We start from the raw sequence: 18,377 nt of genomic DNA, 5'->3' as shown, positions 1-18,377 counted from the left end.
CACTTACGCACAACTTTTTGAGTAAGTGGTATGAAATGTTTTTGTTGTGTTAAACTACTTATGCATCAAATTCAAATTTCAGTTGTCTTTTGATAATTCTAAGCATAATTTGTTGACTTTTCTGCTTTCAAAAGTGTTGTTTGATATGCATTAAAAGGATTTTTCTACTCTTACCAGATCTGTCGTCCAGGAGAGTTCCAGTAAGACATGCACGTCCATATTTGGCAATGAGACTTTGCAGCTTCTGCATGTCGTCGTCCTCTACCGCCTCTGCAAAGTCACTCTGTGCTCTTAGCTTGTCCATGTAGGGGAAGAAGTCACGCTCAATTATGGACTCGATCTCCTGAAGAAAATATTCATCTCACATACTCTCATTCTCCACGTTCTCATCTAACATGTTCTAAGAACCCCTAAGTGACGTGTACAATCTGATGTCATGGCAGTAGAAGAAATGGTATTGTGACTCGACTGAAAACAAGTTCTTTCGCATCACACTTAACTCAGCTCAAATTCAAAACGGCTTGATCTTTACTGCGCCTATGGAGGATAGCATTAATTCAGTTCTTTTAATATTCCCATTAAGATTATAACACTAAGAAAACCGTGGTCATGCAAAATGTCTACCGTACTCGCAATCAAACTAACGTTCAGCTTTACCAATTATCTAAACATATATGGTTTTTTGGCATTTCGTTATCGCATTTAACACAGGTTTAGCATAATATTTGAGTGTTTTGACGATAAACAACAGCCACCAGAATAGAGATTGGAACACCTTAACATAGACATCTTCTTCTAGCACTTTTCTCTTTGGCCTGGAGATCTTCTTCAGATACGCTTCCGTCAGCTGAATCAAAGCACTGCTCTTGTCTGCTCCTGTCTTCTCTTGCAGCCTCACCAAGGCAGTGTTCGCTCCTAAAGACATCAGAATGCATGAATTGCAAGAGCGGGACTTTCACATAGAAAAACCCCAAGCATCCCGATGCAAACAAAAAACGATCGTTTTTAAGATTTACAATCGGACTACTGATTCTATTTAACGCCCTCCACTACAATTTCAAAACCTCGATTACAAAATATATATTTGTATATAGCTAGTTTTCACCTTTTACACTAGCAGCACGTACTCGGCCCAGTGTAAACATTTTGCCCACACAGCCTTGAGAAAATGTCTCCCATTTATGAAAAATCAGAGGGAAGTAGGGATCAAAATAGTATCAAAAGTGACTGCAACATCTTCATAAAAAAAGTCGTATCTGTTCTGTTTTAGCCCCCCCAGTGTTTTCTACCCCCCCCCAGTTACAAATGTTGTTATATAGCACATTACTATGTAAAGGGGGTGGTAAAAGATATAAGCCCACTAAGCTGGGGGGGGGGGGAACAGAATAGATCCAAAAATAGTCACGTAGTTTTAGGGGACACGATGCAAACAAAGTGATTTCCGAAATTCCATTGAATCTTAATGGTAAACATACCCGGCAGATTGCCGGAAAATAGCCGCCGTTGATTCCAATAAGCATGATTGGGATTGAAAGAATAGAAGATATCGAAAAAAAAGATTTTTGTACAAAAACATTTTTTAAGTCCGATTTATTTTGATGGCATTTCGTAGTTGAACATAACGTACTTCTGTTTCTTAGAGAGAGGCTACAGGGGCTACTATCAATAGCAATAAGCATTAGAGATGGTAACTAAGACTTATAGTAACGAAGTTCAAATAGCGGGCATCTAAAATTGGGCTTTATGGGTTAATACCGTTTCTACTTCTGACTTCAATTTTTTATACTGACTCTGTTCATTTTGAATTGCTTTGCTGAGCAACTGATGTTGAAAATCACTTTTAGCAGAATCAGAGAAGAGAGAAACTAGGCTAGAGAAGTCAAAAAGATTTCACGCAAAATGTTGAAAAAGCGGCAAAATGAGGTAAAGCGATACATTTTTTATTCGACGAAAAAAAATAGGAGCGCTATAATAGCCGGCTGAGAAGATGAGGGCGGCTATTAAACATACCCGGCAGATTGCCGGAAAAAAGCCTCCGTTGATTCCAAAAAGCATGATTGGGATTGAAAGAATAGAAGATATCGAAAAAAAAGATTTTTGTACAAAAACATTTTTTAAGTCCGATTTATTTTGATGGCATTTCGTAGTTGAACATAACGTACTTCTGTTTCTTAGAGAGGCTACAGCGGCTACTATCAATACCAATAAGCATTAGAGATGGTAACTAAGACTTATAGGAACGAAGATGAAATAGCGGGCATCTAAAAGATTTCACGCAAAATGTTGAAAAAGCGGCAAAATGAGGTAAAGCGAAACATTTTTTTTATTCGACGAAGTAAAAAACATAGCCGGAAGAATACCGGAAGCGACTCGAAGCTTAAGAACTTGACAAAAAACCCTAATTGGAGCTGAATCCATTACCTTATGTATTAAACCATGATCTCATTACCCCACCCCCCCCCCCCCCCCCCCGGTCTGATCTAAAAATTGGTGAAATTTAAACCACTGTCAATAAGAGAAACAAAATGCAGCAAAAATATTTATCATTGAAAACCTTCGGTAACGTTAAGTGCAAAATAATAAGGATATTAAAAACACTGATAGGCTGAAAAAGCTGACATGGCTATCAATTGCCATCAAATAATTCATGATTCTAGTCTCAAAAAGATCGCGAAGGCAAACGGCAGATAATAATAACTACTTAGAAACTAAGTTAAATTTTTAAAAAAACGCTCGACGTTAAGAATCAGAAAACAACTACAGTTAGATTTCTAATCCCTGCAATTAAGACAAAAACAACATATACTTCTTTCTTGTTATATATATGCTGTTGTATATGGCAACATGAATTCACACTAATTCAAAAATGAAATTATAGAAAAGACATAAGCAACAGAATAATTTTCAAAGGCAAAAAATTGTTTAAGAACAAAACCAAGGCCAGAGAAAAATCAATAAAAAGTAACAAATGGACCTTCTGGAAAAAGCTCTCTAGCAAACTCTCAGTACTGCCTTATGTTGAATGAAATCAATTGCAAACCAAAGAAATGACAAAAATCTAAGAAAAAACTGAAATCATTCAATTTTTTAATAACAGAAAAAATCAATATAACCACTATAAATGTAGGTGCCAGGACAAAGCTAGAATGATACTAGCTAGAATGTGAACAATATGGACACAATGTAAGGAACACCGTAACAAAGACTAATTCTTGATTTTTGAAAGTTAAAAATCAAATGAAAAAAACAAGAAAAACGAACACATTTCAGTTTTCAGCATTCGAGACATAGAAAAGACCATGAGTCATCTGAGACAAACATCCATCCTCCTGAACAGAACAAAAAGAAAAAGCAGAAATCTAACATACGAAACATTGAAACATTTTCCAAATAAAACGGTCAAAAAATTTTTAAGACTGCATTCTTAAAATAAACTTGAACTGTTTTTCAAAAATTTAACGCTAAAAAAACGATAGAAGTTTTCTTTGAACAAAATTAAAACCCCTCATGTTGCACAAAAAGGCTATTGAAAGCCAAAATACAGACCCAAAACTGAGAAAAATTGGAAAAAATTACCAAAATCGGATTAGCATATATACAATTTTATACAACAAAATTACATCGAGGTAGAAAGAGGCGTTCAGTATATGAATTATCAACGGGACGTTGACATATTAACTGATTTTTGACAAAAAGACGGCTAAAAGATCCAAAAATGAATAAATTAATAGGAAAAAAGCCAAAAATTAATTTAAAAATCAAGAAATATGTGCCAATTTTGAACCTGAAACGCGTTTCCAGGCACTACAAAACACTGTGGTATTAATTTCCAAGGTTTACATTTCAATATAGCATCAAATAAAAATCATTTCTACTAAAAACCAAATTACAAGCAAAAAAATGGGCCACTTAAACGAAAAACGGCTAAAAACGGTTATCTATATGCGCCATTCAGTCAAAAACTAGTTTTCAAAGTCCAAAAGTCATTCACTAAACGCAGCGCATGATCAAAAAATTTCTCTCGCTCAGAAAAAATTTGTTCACACGGCAATTTTTCTCACTTTCGCTTTTAGGTCAAAACAGCGTCTGAACGAATAGTACTTCCGGTAAAAAAAAACCTTAAGAAAACCAATACTCCTCTTCGAGTCGTAAAAAAAATAGGAGCGCTATAATAGCCGGCTGAGAAGATGAGTGCGGCTATTAAAAATAGGGATTTTAAATTTGGCAGAATTTAACGCACAACTACGCCTATCACCCCGTATTGATAGTTAAACTCAACTACTGCATAAGTATCCCTCTATCGACTTTTCAGACCTCTGGAATTGTACAATGCACGCAACTATTCTCCATAAAAATGTTACAAAATTTCATCAGTGAGTAAACTGTTTCTACCATTTAAATGGAAAGTTCTACATACCGGCTGGTGTTTCGCTGCCATCGATATTCCTCATAACAGATACATCCCCTCTTCGTACACTCCCACTTCCACTTCGTTCGCTCCTTAGTAATTGCTGGTGCCTGTGAGGTGTCAATTTAGCCTCCATCTGTTGACATTTCTCCACTGCCTCCTTGGCCCCCTTTCCAACTTCACGCACAGAGCCAGGAGACGCGGGCACGGACTGCGTTAATAGTGGTGACGTCATCGTCAAAGTTTCACCAGCAAACATTATCTACATGCCGTACTCTGAAATAAAATCAGCTGCTCATTTTCAAAGGAAACTGGTCGCGAATGCCAGGTGATTTAAGATTATTAGAAGATTCGCATTCCTTTGCAAAACTCTTGCAACAAATTTTAACACTAACATGGGATTTAATAACTTGAAGGCAAATCCTTTAAAATATTTTAACATACATTCGCAACAGGAAAATTTGACTCAACTAGCCAAAGTAATGACAAACAGAGCGTTTTAGACATCGTCATTGGCTCTTCGTATGCTTCAAAATGACTGATGAAACCTGAACTAGCTCTAATTGAAGTCATTCTCTTGCATCAACAATCTTTCACTTTCGACACCCTCAACTGTTAGCAATAAGCAGCTCAATTTTCACCATTTTCTTCTCTAATTAAGCTAGAACAGTCTGAGCCTTCTCGGCCCTTGCACCCAGCAATAACTTCTCTAATGTGACCTCACTATGTCCATAGGGTGACTACGCTGGCTTTTTTTGAAACATGCTTAGTATACATCTCCAGCTTCAGACGAGGAAAAGCTAGCCATAAAATATATGAATTCTTAGGCAAACATTTTCCCAGTGCCTTCTTGACAAACCATTTGAAATCAATAGTTTCCAAACATTAAAAAATTGTTTCTGGTTTAACAGTGCTGGCAATAAAAAATTTCGCTCAAACCAAAATAAAAACCAGTTTTTGCTTTCAACTCTGCGATCACCGCTCGAACAATCATTATTAGCAAGAATTCTATAGTTAAGAGAAAATCCACCATACAAAATCGTATATTGCATCCATCGGAACAATACCGAATGATAGACAGCTCTCATAGATATCAATAGAGATGTTTATATCATTAAAAAATATGAATATTTCATCATTAAAAATCATTTCGTTGTCTCTTTCGACAAAAAAATTTGCGTGGACTGCTTGGAATTTATTCTGACGTATTAATGTACCAAAAAACACAACCACATACTGTTATCATTTGCAAAGAGTGTTGACATTAGAAGTCGAATGTTTTCAATTTACATAAGAGTATTTAAAACTCAAAAAAGATCACCGGCAAAATTAGTGCTAACTAAGATTCATTTAGATATCAGTTGGTATAAAAGAAAGCTATTAATTACTGTACTCATTTTACTGTCAATTATTCAAATTTATCTGGTCAAGACTAAGTCAATATACCATAACGCCAAAAAAATTGGAGTTTTCAAATCCTTTAATTGAATTCATTACCAACAACAGGGTTCGCATGATTATGTGCTTGGCACAGAATGTTCCAAAAAGCATCAAAAAAACACTTCCAAATCTGAATTGATATTGCAGAAACGTTTGCCGTAGAAATATATTTTGTGTTTTAGGAAACTTCTGCGAAAACTCCAGCGATGTCGAATTTTTGAAAAACAGGGTACAAAAAGGATTGATTTTTAGCTCTTTAAGACACTTCAGAATATATGCCTTTTAAATAAGTAAAGACGAAGTAACTATGGGGCTATTAAAGGTGGGCAAAAATAACAAAAATAACTAAGAGTTTTGAAAATAAAAGACGCAACTACAATTTGGAATCGTTAAACAAACTGTCAAAAAAGATCGAAACAAGACAACATTACGATGTAACTACTTTGAGACAAAGTACCAAATATTCCACAAATCAGGAGCCGCACTGAAAACTCAACAACAATTCTGAGAAAAAATGGTATCAAAGTTGCTAATCTTAGACACACTCCTGATTCAAAACAAAATCTATTTAAAAATCCGTGCTTTCCACAGGCAGTAAGTTTTCATCTAACGCAAAAGCTGCACCAACGAATTTTCTATTCGAAACTATCAGTTCACTCCAGTGTTAACTTGGAACAGCAAAACAGAATTATTGAGTGGTCCCATTATAGCCCCAGCTTAGTACTCAGATAACGTATCGCCTACCAAGCATGGTAATTATACCATAATGGGGTGGCTACAATTTCGTGGGGCGGGGGGTTAATGGGAAAGACCCGAATTAATTTCCGCGTCCTACTCCGACATCCGATCACTCGTTAAAAAAAGTGGACCGATCAAAAACGTCATATATTAAGTAACACAGACTGAAGCAGTGCGCCAACTGAAGAAGTCAGAAGTGACGTGAAGTTGATGAGGCGTAAAAAGCTTACAAGAGCGAGGATCGAATACGCATTACAAAGAAATTCTGATCAGTATGAAGAATGTCACATTCTAAACCTTCATTCGCTCATTTCCTTAATGTCGGAAATACAAATTCTATCTATGTAAAAATATATTGACTCCCAGCTGTTTGTAGAGCACTTATTTAGATAGTATTTACAAATTGCGGAAAAGAAATAGATTTGTTATCCTTCACAACTTGAAGCTTATTTGTGTCATTGAGTCTAAGCTGCTTTAAATATTTGTCACGATAATTGAGGGATAAGAAGACTGTTTAATGAATAAGTCAGGCTGGTCAAGAGAATCATACATAGCTATAAATTAAATTAGTTGATCAGTAGCTACGGATAAACCTACCTGATGACGCGAATTTGAGATCTGTATCCTAAGAACTACAATTTTAGGCGGCCATAAATTTTTTATAACAAAAGCCACATCAGTTCACTAGCGTTAGTGCATGTCCGTAAATAGCAGTAGTTTCATAGGTACGAAGGAGACAGTTCCCAATCTTCAACTTAATTGGAGAGAAAAAAGGAAGATATGAGTCTAGTAGTAAACTATAATAACAATTAGCACATCTGTTTCTATCATCAAGCAGCGGGTATTTGTGGCAAACCGAACTCATCAACTGCCACTTGACCATCAGCTGATGCGGCTCCTGGCTGTTTGGAAGCAGATGGATCTCCGGTGGGAACACTTGCCGCCTCATTCAGGAAGTCAGCGTCTTCATCCATTCCAAGCTCATCACCCAGTGCTTCCAATTCCGCCTCCAAGTCGTCTTCGTCGATATCAGGAACTCCGTAGCTTCTTCCCATTACCTAAATTTGGCGTTTTTTAAATAGAGCCGTAATCAGCCCTGTAGTTGTTAATTATCTGTAGAGTCTGTGCAATCTTGTGAAGATGATCAAAATTTTTATCATAATTTATTTTATGAATCGAAAAATTGTGCAACTTTTATAGCCGCTTAATAGACTCAAATAGAACTAATTGTTGAGCACTCAAACTTCTAATGTTGCATTTGCGTATATTGTTTAAATTTGCATGTCTCTGATTTCATTTCCGATTCATACCTCTTGTATTTCGTTGGCCTGCTCCATCATATCCTCCAGTTCGTCTTGCATGTCCTCAATCTTGTCAATATTCACCTGAACACAAAGTACCATAATAAACCCAGTAGAGATTTCGATGTGTTTAGTCTATTTCCTGATTTGTTACAATGATTTATATTGAGTATAATTAAATGTCATTCAATTCAACAAAATCCAGCGATGAACCAACAAGATCTGCTTTTCAGATAGCACGAAAAAATTTTTTGTAAAAACATAGCCACGAGATATTTACATTAAACCAAAATCTGAGAAAAAACAAAAGACCTTTCTTGTCAAGATTTGGCCTTTTTGATGGAACTCGGAAGTTGGAATGTTCTAAATATATCAGGAGACTGTGTAGAGAGAGACTTAAAAGGTCCTCCTATTAAGGCAATCTACACAGTCAATCTAACGGCAAATATCTTATCAATCAAACCATCATTTACTTGAAAGATCAAGTCCTGACAGAAAGGGCAAATCATTAGGTTCTTAAGATGATCATAAGAGAAGGATACCTTTTTATACTCTTTCTTCATGTCTTTGAGGCCACTCTTCATGGCTGCAACAGTTGTCTGTGTGTCCTTGAGACTCTGAGTGGTGAAGTTGGTCTGCTCCATGTTGAAGGCCTGGTTGCGAAGACCATCCACCTGGTTCTCGTACTGCTTCTTCTGTTTCAAAAGTCGCATCGCTTTCTGCTTGATCGCGTTCTGTGTAAAAAAACAAAGCTACGATCACATTCATTACAATACATAAGAAAAAAACTTCTGTCGGAGTATACAAACCGACAGAGAAATTACAATTTGACTACTTTCGCAGCAAATTAAATTTTGTCCACACTGGTCAGTTTGTAAAATCATTTATTAGCTGCGACAGATTAAATAGCCAGACAGATTGCCGAAACAGCTGAAAGAGACTTGCGTGCTACAATATATACGTAGCAACAGATACAGTAAAAATTTAAAAAAAAATTTCTGAAGCATTATATAATAGCTATCTAAAAACAATTCTTTCTTCCAACCAAAAAATACAATTGTTCGTTTTGTTTTTGATCGCCATGTTGCATTACTAACAGCCTTCAATGTAAAAGAGCCCTTCATTATTATTGAAACCTTATAGCGTTAACTTAATTGACCTTAATATCAAGTCCAGTATAATGTTTAGCCATCTTTCTGTCAAAGAAAACAGCAAGAACTTATTTTAAAAATTCGGCAGATTTCGCGAAAGAAATGTAAAAACGTTAAATTCACCAATATAAGCGATCTTTCAATGTCAAACATTTCAGGCAAAAATAAATGAAGAATCCACAGCACGAACTTTAAAACCCTGACAGTCCACCGAAAAAAATATTCGGGTAAATGAAATTAAGCTGGGTAAATGATAAAAGAAAAAACAATATGGAAAAATCGGAGAATAACCACCGAAAACGTTTTCCTATATGTACAAATCAATAAAACTTTTGACCCATTTGAGTAAAAACTCGACAATCAAATATTCAATTGTCTCCATTCAGCACCAACAACCATCCAAGTTCTAAAAAAATTATTGAACAATTTTTAAAAGAAACTATCGAGAACACACCAAGTACCCATTAAATCAAAGGTTACTGAAACCGATAGGAACTAATTTCAACCCAAAAAACGTTCTACAGAAGATAATTACTTGCGAACACGTCAGAAACGGCGAATTGACGAAAAATAGACCAAAATTGCCTCTAATAAATGCTTAAGATGGTAAAAAGCTGCGGAAGTCTAATTACTTGTTAGCTTCTCCGAGCAAAAATATTTTAGCAAACAATTTATAGGTAAAATCAACAACCGCCATGAAAATTCTGCACGCGAAAAATCCGCTCAATTGGAGAAAATTCTTTTAAACTTGATTTTCTCACTTAAAAATTTTTAAAAAAATGTTAGAAGACCACATTGACAACAGAAAACCACTCTTTTCTTGGTACCTGTTTTGTTCAATTTGACAAATACGCAGTTTTAATGTGCGGCATCGGCGCACATTTTTGCTTTTACAATTTTGTTTTTAACACACTCTAAAGACAATCGACGAAACAGACGCTCCATCAGAGCTATTAAAACTGAAATTAAATTGATTTTCAGAAACAAAGGACATGTTATCCACTCAGCACAAACACATCACTCAGTTCCAACAGTAAATCAAGAGGCTTCAAAGAAGCCTAATCTTGTGATGCCTAGAAGCACTTTGAAAATACTTGGCCAGAAATTCTTCAAATTTAAAATTCCACTATTTGAAAAAAAACGGAATTAAAAACCAACAAAAAAACTCAGAGAAAAAAGATCAAAATAATTTGAAAGTAGTTCAGCATTGCCTTGAATGTAACATTGGACACACATAAAGATAAAGTATCCAGTTTTCCTGTTCATTGCTTCCATACGTTTTGCGATTTTGGGATCGCACTTAATCATGATGTTGAGTAATTTCCTTACCCTTACACCAATAGGTTTAGAACTACAGCCAGTTGCCTTATTAGATGGTTTGATGGATCTACATGTGCTTCTCGATTTTGATGCCTTCTCAAGTTTCAACACAAGTTATTATTGATTTTTAATCTCCTCCAATGGCTCTCATTACGCAAAAAAAAATGACTAACAACTTTATGATTTCTTTCAAATACAACTCCCCTAGCATATTGAATAATCGGTTGTACATACATAACAAAAAATAGTGGACCAACCAACAAGTACTATTTGTCCCTGTTATACACATAATTATAGTAAACCAAAAATTGTGAAGAAGTCAATGTTTTCAAGCGATAAGCTGTTCAGCTTTTCAATTAAGAATTGAACATGCTCGGTAAATTTCAAATGGTTGTCAAAAAACACCAAGGTACTTTACATATGGTTTTCGTTCAAAAGTTTACCCAATTGGATGACCAAAAGTCAAATGGGTGATGTAAAAAAATCAAGTACCAGATAGTGTGGCTAAAATCATTGGATTCTCCTTGACAAAATGTTTCTAGAAGGTACCAGTAGTCAGAACCACCATTTGGCCGGAAAATAGCCTCGACAGACAATTGTGGCTTTCCATGGAATTAAAACAACAAGAAATAAGATAGACAGGTTGGCCAGCTTTCCCATTTATATATAAAATGAAGTAGAGGCCCCTGAACTGACCCCTGTGGCACCCAAACGTCAATAGTTTTCCATGATGATAGTTGATTACCAATTCTAACTCTCTGAATTCTGCTTGATAGGTAGGAAGACACCAGTTCTTGTTCTGGCCTTGTAAAGCCCAGATAAAGAAGTACATTAAGCAGGTGTTGATAGCTCAGAGCATCAAAAGCTTGTCGTAAATCCACAGAAGTTGCTCCTTTTGCTGCATTCTTCAATTCCCATGATTTTTGTATTTTAGACATTAACAAGCTCGAGGGTTGATCGTGCAAATTTGTTTTCCGAAGCCGTATTGTTTTTGAGAAAAAATATTATTTTGGTCCAGGAAAGAACTTAATTGAGCGAACAAAATTTCAAAATAATTTGCTGATTGTAGGGATGATCGAAATAGGCCTAAAATTGATTGGATCAAAAAAATTTCCCAATTTATGGAGGGGAATAACTATAGCCTTTTGCAAACATTCTGGGACCACGCGCTTCCAGATGCAGTCAATGAATAGTACTGTGAGTACAGGAACAAGAGAACATTCTAACATAAATTAATAAAATTATTAATACAGAAATAATCTTGTGAAAACTTGTTCGGCAATTTCTAAATAAGTTTTTACAAAATTATTTTTACGAAGCGTAATACTATTCAGTGTTTTCTTCTATTTGATCTCCTTATTTGGCTTTTGACTTGTGGAAGTAGGTGTTAACTAATGAACAACTCGACAGAGCTCTTGTAGATGCCGTAAGCACCACTGCAAGTAGTTGAAAACCTCACGACAAAAACTTCGAGTCCTAAAAACTACCAGGATCACTGCTCTATAGATAAAATCAGCTTGCAACTAAAAAAGTCTGTGCTTTTCAGTACAGCTCACATGTTCTCAGCTCAACGAGCATTTTTGGCGAGGAAACTGCTTGAGCGAACAAAATTTTCAAATAATTTGCTGATTGTAGGGAGGATCGAAATAGGCCTAAAAAATGTTTGGATCAACAAAATTTCCTAATTTATCGAAGGGAATAACTATAGCCTTTTGCAAACATTCTGGGAACACGCGCTTCCTTATACAGTCATTAAATAGTACTGAGTACAGGAACAAGCGAAGATTCTAATAACAAAGTAATAAAATTATTAACACAGTATTCATCTTGTGAAAACTTGTTCCGCAATTTTGAATTATTCCTGACAAAATTATTCCGTTTACAAAGCGTAAAACCATTGAGCGTCTTAATTTATTTGATCTTATCATTTGGTTTTGACTTGTGGAGGTAGGTGTTAACTTAGATCTAACTGCATAAAACTATTGAACAACTCGATAGAGCTCTTGTAGATGCCTAAGCTCCACTACGAGTCGTTGAAAACCTTACAGATAAAACTTTTCGAGTCCTAAAGACCACCAAGATCATTGGCCAATAGCTAAAATCAGCTTGCAGCTTTAAAAAATCTGTGCTTTTTGGTGCACCTCACATGAGCTCTGCTTAAAACTGGGCTCTGGGGTTATGGTTCTGGGAGAAATGGACGAGAGGCACTCCAAATCAAAACGCCAAGTTAAGGGGCTGTTGGGGTGCGTTAAAAGGTGGGGTTGGGGGAGTGTACGGGTGACTGCGGAGGTTAAACATTTAAAACAAGGAAACGGCAGAAAAACCCTGAAACTGACTCCTCCACACCATTTTGAAAATCAAACTTAGAGACTAATTACAGCTAAAACTCTAAGCAACCTAAGTACTAAGGGCTACTTGTTAATCCAATTTGAGGACCAAAAGTCAAATGGGCGATGTAAAAAAATCAAGAACCGGCTGAAACTTTTTTAAATTTTCGTTGACAATAGTGTTTCTAGAAAGTACCGGTCAAATCAGAGCCAGCAGATTGCCGGGAATAATTGAGACACACGTTTGTGGCCTTCCATGGAATGGAAACAGCTAAAGAAATAAGATAGACAGGTTGGCCACCAGTCCTTTAATTGCCAACTAGACTTTTTGGGTTAGATTCGGACTGTCAGTTTTATGAGACACATACGCTCTATCAGGAAAAAGCCCTAAACATAAGCGACTAACGTCAAGCGAATTGCTCTCAAACGACCGGCGAGCAGTTGACTTCATCAGCAGCTAGCCACGGTTTAGCAACCTCTGGGCGCTACCTCTTTATCCAGTTTCTGAAGACGAAAGTTGAGTGGGTCAGACGAAAAATCGGTGAAGCAATAAATTGCAAAAATGAGACAAACAGGTTTAATATATTTGCTACAATTTGCTTTCCAAAGCAATTAACAATGATTTCCTAAAAAGTGCCTGTTAGATCGTTTATGATTTATAAAAAAAACTTTACAATAACTCATTGTTAATGAGGCTGAGAGATGATGACATTACGCCACATAACAGCAGCTGAAGTGCGACATCAACAAAGAGAGAGAGAGAGAGAGAGAGAGAGATAGCGAGAGATAGAGCGAGAGATAAAAAGTGAACGAGAAAGAAAAGGAAAGAAACTCTAACCGACAGAGAGAAAGGAAGAGACAGGAATATTTTCCACGATTGGATTCGACTCTGCAACGTCTAGTTTTCCAGCCTCGTTAAAAAAACATATAGAAAAGAACTGAAAGACAATATCCAAAAAAAATTCAACTTCGCAGTAAAAAAAATTTCAAAAACATTGTTTTGTCTCGAAATTTCTGTGAAATAACCCATCACCGAGACTTGAAAAGTTTCGTTGGCCAGTAATGGTAGTCGAAAAGGACAAAAAATATTGATCACTCGATAGAGAAAATGCAAATTTAATTAAAAATCTTGCTACAATTCAAGATATTAATATCCTAAGAACCATTTCATTGTCTCAAGAGGCTATTCGGTATCCCTGTTTCAAGCCTGCAATAGTGAAATAGTTTCAGACGCTCATTAAGGTCCAAACACTTGGAATAAAAATTTCCAAAAATTTGAAAAGCTTTAAGTTTATCCAAAAATTACTAAGACTGGAGTAATGAAAAAGATTGATCACTATCCCATTAACTCTGAAAACTATGAAGCAGGTTATTATCAGACCTTGGAGGAGGTCCCAGGTCCTCTGTTGCCGGAAAAAAATTCAAAAACAGTAAAAAAAAATGCAAACATTTCAAAAATTGCTTAAATTCGTGATATTATAATCTTGAAGAACATTCCATTGCACCTATAAACTGTGCAGTAACATATTATTAAACCTTAGAGGAAGTTCCGTGGCTCTGGAGGCTAGAGCAACCAAAAATAAAGACAAAAAATTTCAATAAACTTATATTGCAAGTTTTATAAAAAATTATAAAACTTGTGATATTAAAAAGTTGATTATTCCATGACCAAATAGATTTAACAGTAACTGATTATCAAACCCCAACAGAGGTTTTCTGACCCTTGAGCTTCAAAAACCTGAATAATGACTATAAAGGTCAAAAAAAGAAAAAATGGCAAAAATTGTAAAAAAATATGCTAAAATTCGTGCTGTTAAAATCTTGCAAGAAATTCCATTTAACCCAGGAATTATACAGTCACCTATTTTCAAACCCTAGAGGGGGTTTCTTGGCTCTTGAGACTGAAAAACCTAAAAAACGACAAAAATATCGAAAAATTTGAAAAAGCAAGTTTCATTAAAAAATTGTTAAAATTTGTTACATTAAAAAGTTGAAAAACTAATTTGTCAGTAACTTTTTATCAAACCCCTCAGGATGTTTTCTGGCCCCTGGGTCTGGAAAGACCTGAATAAAAAAAATAAAAAATTTGAAAAATTGCACATTTTCAAGTCAAAAAATTGCCTAAATTCGCGACATTAAAATGATAAAACATTTCCACTACCACTAAAAACTATGCAGCAACCTATTATTAAAACCTAGAGGAGATTTCTTGACACCTAGGGCTAAAAGTAAAAAAATGTCAAAAAGTTTCAAAAAGCTTGAAAAAAATTGCAATATAGTATGAATTTGCGTTTTTAGCAACCGGTTGTTCGTCAGTAGCTAGCTACGGGGGGGGGGGGGACACCAGTGACTAATGGGGAGAGAGAAGTGTGGTGGGGCAACACTGGGGTGGGGGCAACAGGCTCAGTGGGGGCAATAGTGGGGGTGTCTTCAACCTCTAAGAACCGCTCTTTACAAACATAAGTATAAGCATAAGTCTCCAAAACAGTTTGAGCTGAAGCAGAGTTGAAAGGCTCTAAGAGCTCTTAATGCCCACTGGGCGCCACCTGTTTATCCTGTTTTTGTGGACGAAAAGTCAAAAGCGTCAGACGAAAAATCGGTCAAGCGAAAAATCGCATAAAAAAGACCGACAGGACTAATGTAATTGCTACAAACTTCGTTTGAGAGCAATTAATCAATATTCTTCGAACTTATTATTCGAAATCAAAAACTCAAGACTTTTATACTGAAGAATAAGTGCATATAGGATTGACAGTACTTAGATGCACACTATTGTTCTTTAACTAGATGTTCATAAATTTTAAAGTTCATTAATTGAGTTCAGAAATCATTTTTTTGAGTGAGCTAAGTCACGCAAATGACCTAAAAGCAGAACAAATGACGTCACGTACACAGATTTTAACGGCAAAGCAGTAGAAATCACTGAAATTGAAGTCATTGGTCGCAAGAATTATCGATGGAGACGACAAATTAAAGGACATGATATCCCCAATAATAGCAGCTATCGCTTCCCGGCTATCAATCAAATGTTATTGCAACCCACTAAAAGCCTGGCTCAGGCCAAAAAACGTCCAATAGAAGATAATTAATTATAAAGGATATAAAAATCGCTAAGAAATGGCAAAAGACAAAAATAGCTCAAAATTGCATATAATATATGCTTAAGATGTAGAAAAATGCTCTCAAACGTCCAATTACTTGTTAGCATATGCGAGGAAAACAAGTTGGCCGCACAAGTTATAGGTACAACAAAAAACTGCCCTGAAGATTCGGCATCTCCTCGCTTAGAGGAAAATTTATTACACCTACTTTTCTCGCTTCATTAAAAAAATGTGGCATGAACAGAAAACCACTTCTCCACTAGTCGATTTCTTTTTCGATTTCTTTTTCAACCAGCTTTAACGTGAGGCATTGGTCTTTACATTCGTGCGGCATTGACGTTTCCATTTGTGCGGCATTGGAGTTACATACTTGTTTTAAACACACTCCAAAAATTATACATAAAAAAGACGCTCCACAAAAATTCCACTACTCGTCGTTAAAAAACCACTAAAGTTAATACTTCTCGAGTCTTAAAAACCACCAAGATCAGCAAAATATAGCAACGATCGGATAGCACCTATAAAAATTCGGTGCTTTTCGGTAGAGCACGTGGGCTCTGCTTAAGTCGGTAATTCTCAACACTCAGTCAAAGATCGACAATAAAAGCTACCAAATGCTCTTTCATAATCGTTCCAATCTTTTCTTTGGTCTAACCTTGGAAGGTCCGTCTCTCATTTTGCTCATCTGATCTTTGAGTTTCTTCAGCTCAGCATCAATTTTCGCAACTCTTTTGTCAACTGCGTCTGCTCTTCCGTCCACATTCTGAATGCACTCGTCCAAACTGGGAGGCGGTGCCTTATTTCCTAAATATGCGTGCAAAAGATATTCAGAAGCTAAAGAAGCATATTAGTTTATTTGCTCAGAAGTGATTGTTCTCAATGCTGACTGATTAAGAGCCTCGTCCTACATATGCAGCAAAAAGTGCCAACCATATGCAGCCATCACACCCTATCAAAATGATTAGAAATGTTGTTTCCTTTTGCGCGGTGGACAATCTAGAATTGAAAAATGACAATCTATAATTAAAATTACATTAGAAAGCTTTAATTGTAACGGATAGTTCCACCAATTAATAAACTATACAATTCATCATCAGTGCAAAAACATGGATCAATTTGTTCACTTATAGGTTTATTAAAAAATTTGTTCACGGGTGACCAAGGGACAGCTCCAATTACCTTTTAAAAAGTATTGAGATATCGAAAATCAAAAGCCTCTTTCGAATCACTGACAGATATCTTGAGGTGAATAGAAAATGAAGGCATGATTATAGGTGCAAGATAAAGAACTTGAGACTACTTTAGTATCTTCTACTTTTGAACAACTGTTTTGCAGTTGACACATTACTGCCACTACTCGAAGCCATTGAAGCTCTGTTTGAACTTAGTTGGTCACTTTTAGCACTGTTCGCTAAAATACAAAAAAGATCTAGTTTTATGTTATCACAGCTTCGGAAGAATTGTTAATTTTTTAAGAAGAATTGCTATCCTTTTCATTAATTGATTCATTTCATTCTGTCGCCTTATAAAACCATTTTAGCACAAAGCTTTCGTGAACATCTGAAGACAAACAACACTGCATAATCGATCAACTATGTTCCACAGCTCACCTTTTCCGAAGAGTCTGTTCATGTCACGCAAAAGTCAGTCAAAACAGATCTGAAAATAAAAAGACAATGAACGTACAAGGAACCGCACAATTAAACTTCCAACGCCATGAAACCTAATAGAAGGCTGAACACATTAATGAAAGAAGCTTCGTCTATTAGATTACTTGCTAATAAAACAAACATAACCGACTAATGTCAGACGAATTGCTCTCAAACAAAACCAACTTGGGCGCATTTTCTATTCGAATTTTTATAATACCACATTTTGCTTAACCCTCTTTAAATTCTGAATCAGAGCATTTTAGTTCTCGAAAATCAAGAAGCTAAGCGTGAAAGTCACTTGAAAAGTAGTCAGACAAAAAATCTCGACTAAGACCGAGAGGACAAAACTAATTGCGACAAATATCGTTAAATGGCAATTAAACGCATTTTCTTAAGGCTGATAAATGTAAGAATAGCTTTGCAGGCGTAGCCAGCAGATTGCTGAATATAGATCTGAAATAGAAAAATAACCGAGGGATATAAACAGCAACAGATTAATACCTGAGTTGATAGTAAATAAATCAAGGAAACAGATAATTCTTCTTTTTATTAGCAATTATACGGTGGTATATTTCAAAGTGTCTAAGTAAGATACCTGTTCAAGTTATAGTTATCAGGTGTTGTTTAGAACACGATGCTTCCATGCTAATGCGCGTACGCAAAAAATTCTTGCTTCAAGAGTAAATTGCAACAACCAAGTATCTTCTGCCGATAATAAAAAAAATTAAAAGATATTCATGATACTGACATTCTAGGAAAAAAGTAATGGGATCAAAAACTTTTCCGACTAGAATTTAAAATGCAAGCAATAATTGGTACCGGTTATTTCATTTCCTTTTTGTTATCATCCCGTGGTTCATTTATATTCGATTAACAGCGCTGCTATGAAAATTTATTTTTCCGATCGCTCCCTCCATGATGAAAAATAAAATTCTCTTT

The 18,377-nt window shown here is 35.8% G+C and overlaps 2 protein-coding genes across 2 annotated transcripts in view; both read right to left on the bottom strand.

Annotated features, from left to right (window-relative positions):
• The window catches only part of LOC142335990 (splicing factor ESS-2 homolog), a 53,608-nt gene extending 48,927 nt beyond the window's left edge, over positions 1 to 4,681 (bottom strand). The window contains exons 1-3 of the mRNA XM_075384429.1: positions 4,418 to 4,681; positions 776 to 915; positions 175 to 343 (exon numbers count right to left, since the gene is read on the bottom strand). Coding sequence (XP_075240544.1) covers positions 175 to 343; positions 776 to 915; positions 4,418 to 4,667 — 559 coding nt within the window. The 5' untranslated portion in view covers positions 4,668 to 4,681. The remainder of the gene's footprint in view (positions 1 to 174; positions 344 to 775; positions 916 to 4,417) is intronic.
• A 2,239-nt stretch (positions 4,682 to 6,920) lies between these two features.
• On the bottom strand, positions 6,921 to 17,447 carry LOC142336895 (charged multivesicular body protein 5-like). The gene is made up of 5 exons (XM_075385865.1): positions 17,397 to 17,447; positions 16,442 to 16,590; positions 8,430 to 8,621; positions 7,897 to 7,971; positions 6,921 to 7,644 (listed from the first exon to the last, which is right to left on the bottom strand). The coding sequence occupies exons 1-5, from the start codon at positions 17,416 to 17,418 to the stop codon at positions 7,417 to 7,419; spliced, it is 666 nt and encodes a 221-aa protein (XP_075241980.1). The 5' UTR covers positions 17,419 to 17,447; the 3' UTR covers positions 6,921 to 7,416.
• Between the last annotated feature and the right edge of the window lie 930 nt (positions 17,448 to 18,377).

This window comes from Convolutriloba macropyga, chromosome 3 (genome assembly GCF_964194025.1).
Source record: "Convolutriloba macropyga chromosome 3, txConMacr16.3, whole genome shotgun sequence".
NCBI classification, from domain to species: domain Eukaryota; kingdom Metazoa; phylum Xenacoelomorpha; order Acoela; family Convolutidae; genus Convolutriloba; species Convolutriloba macropyga.
The sequence above is the reverse complement of the archived record's forward strand: the minus strand, read 5'-3'. Positions and strand labels throughout refer to the sequence as shown.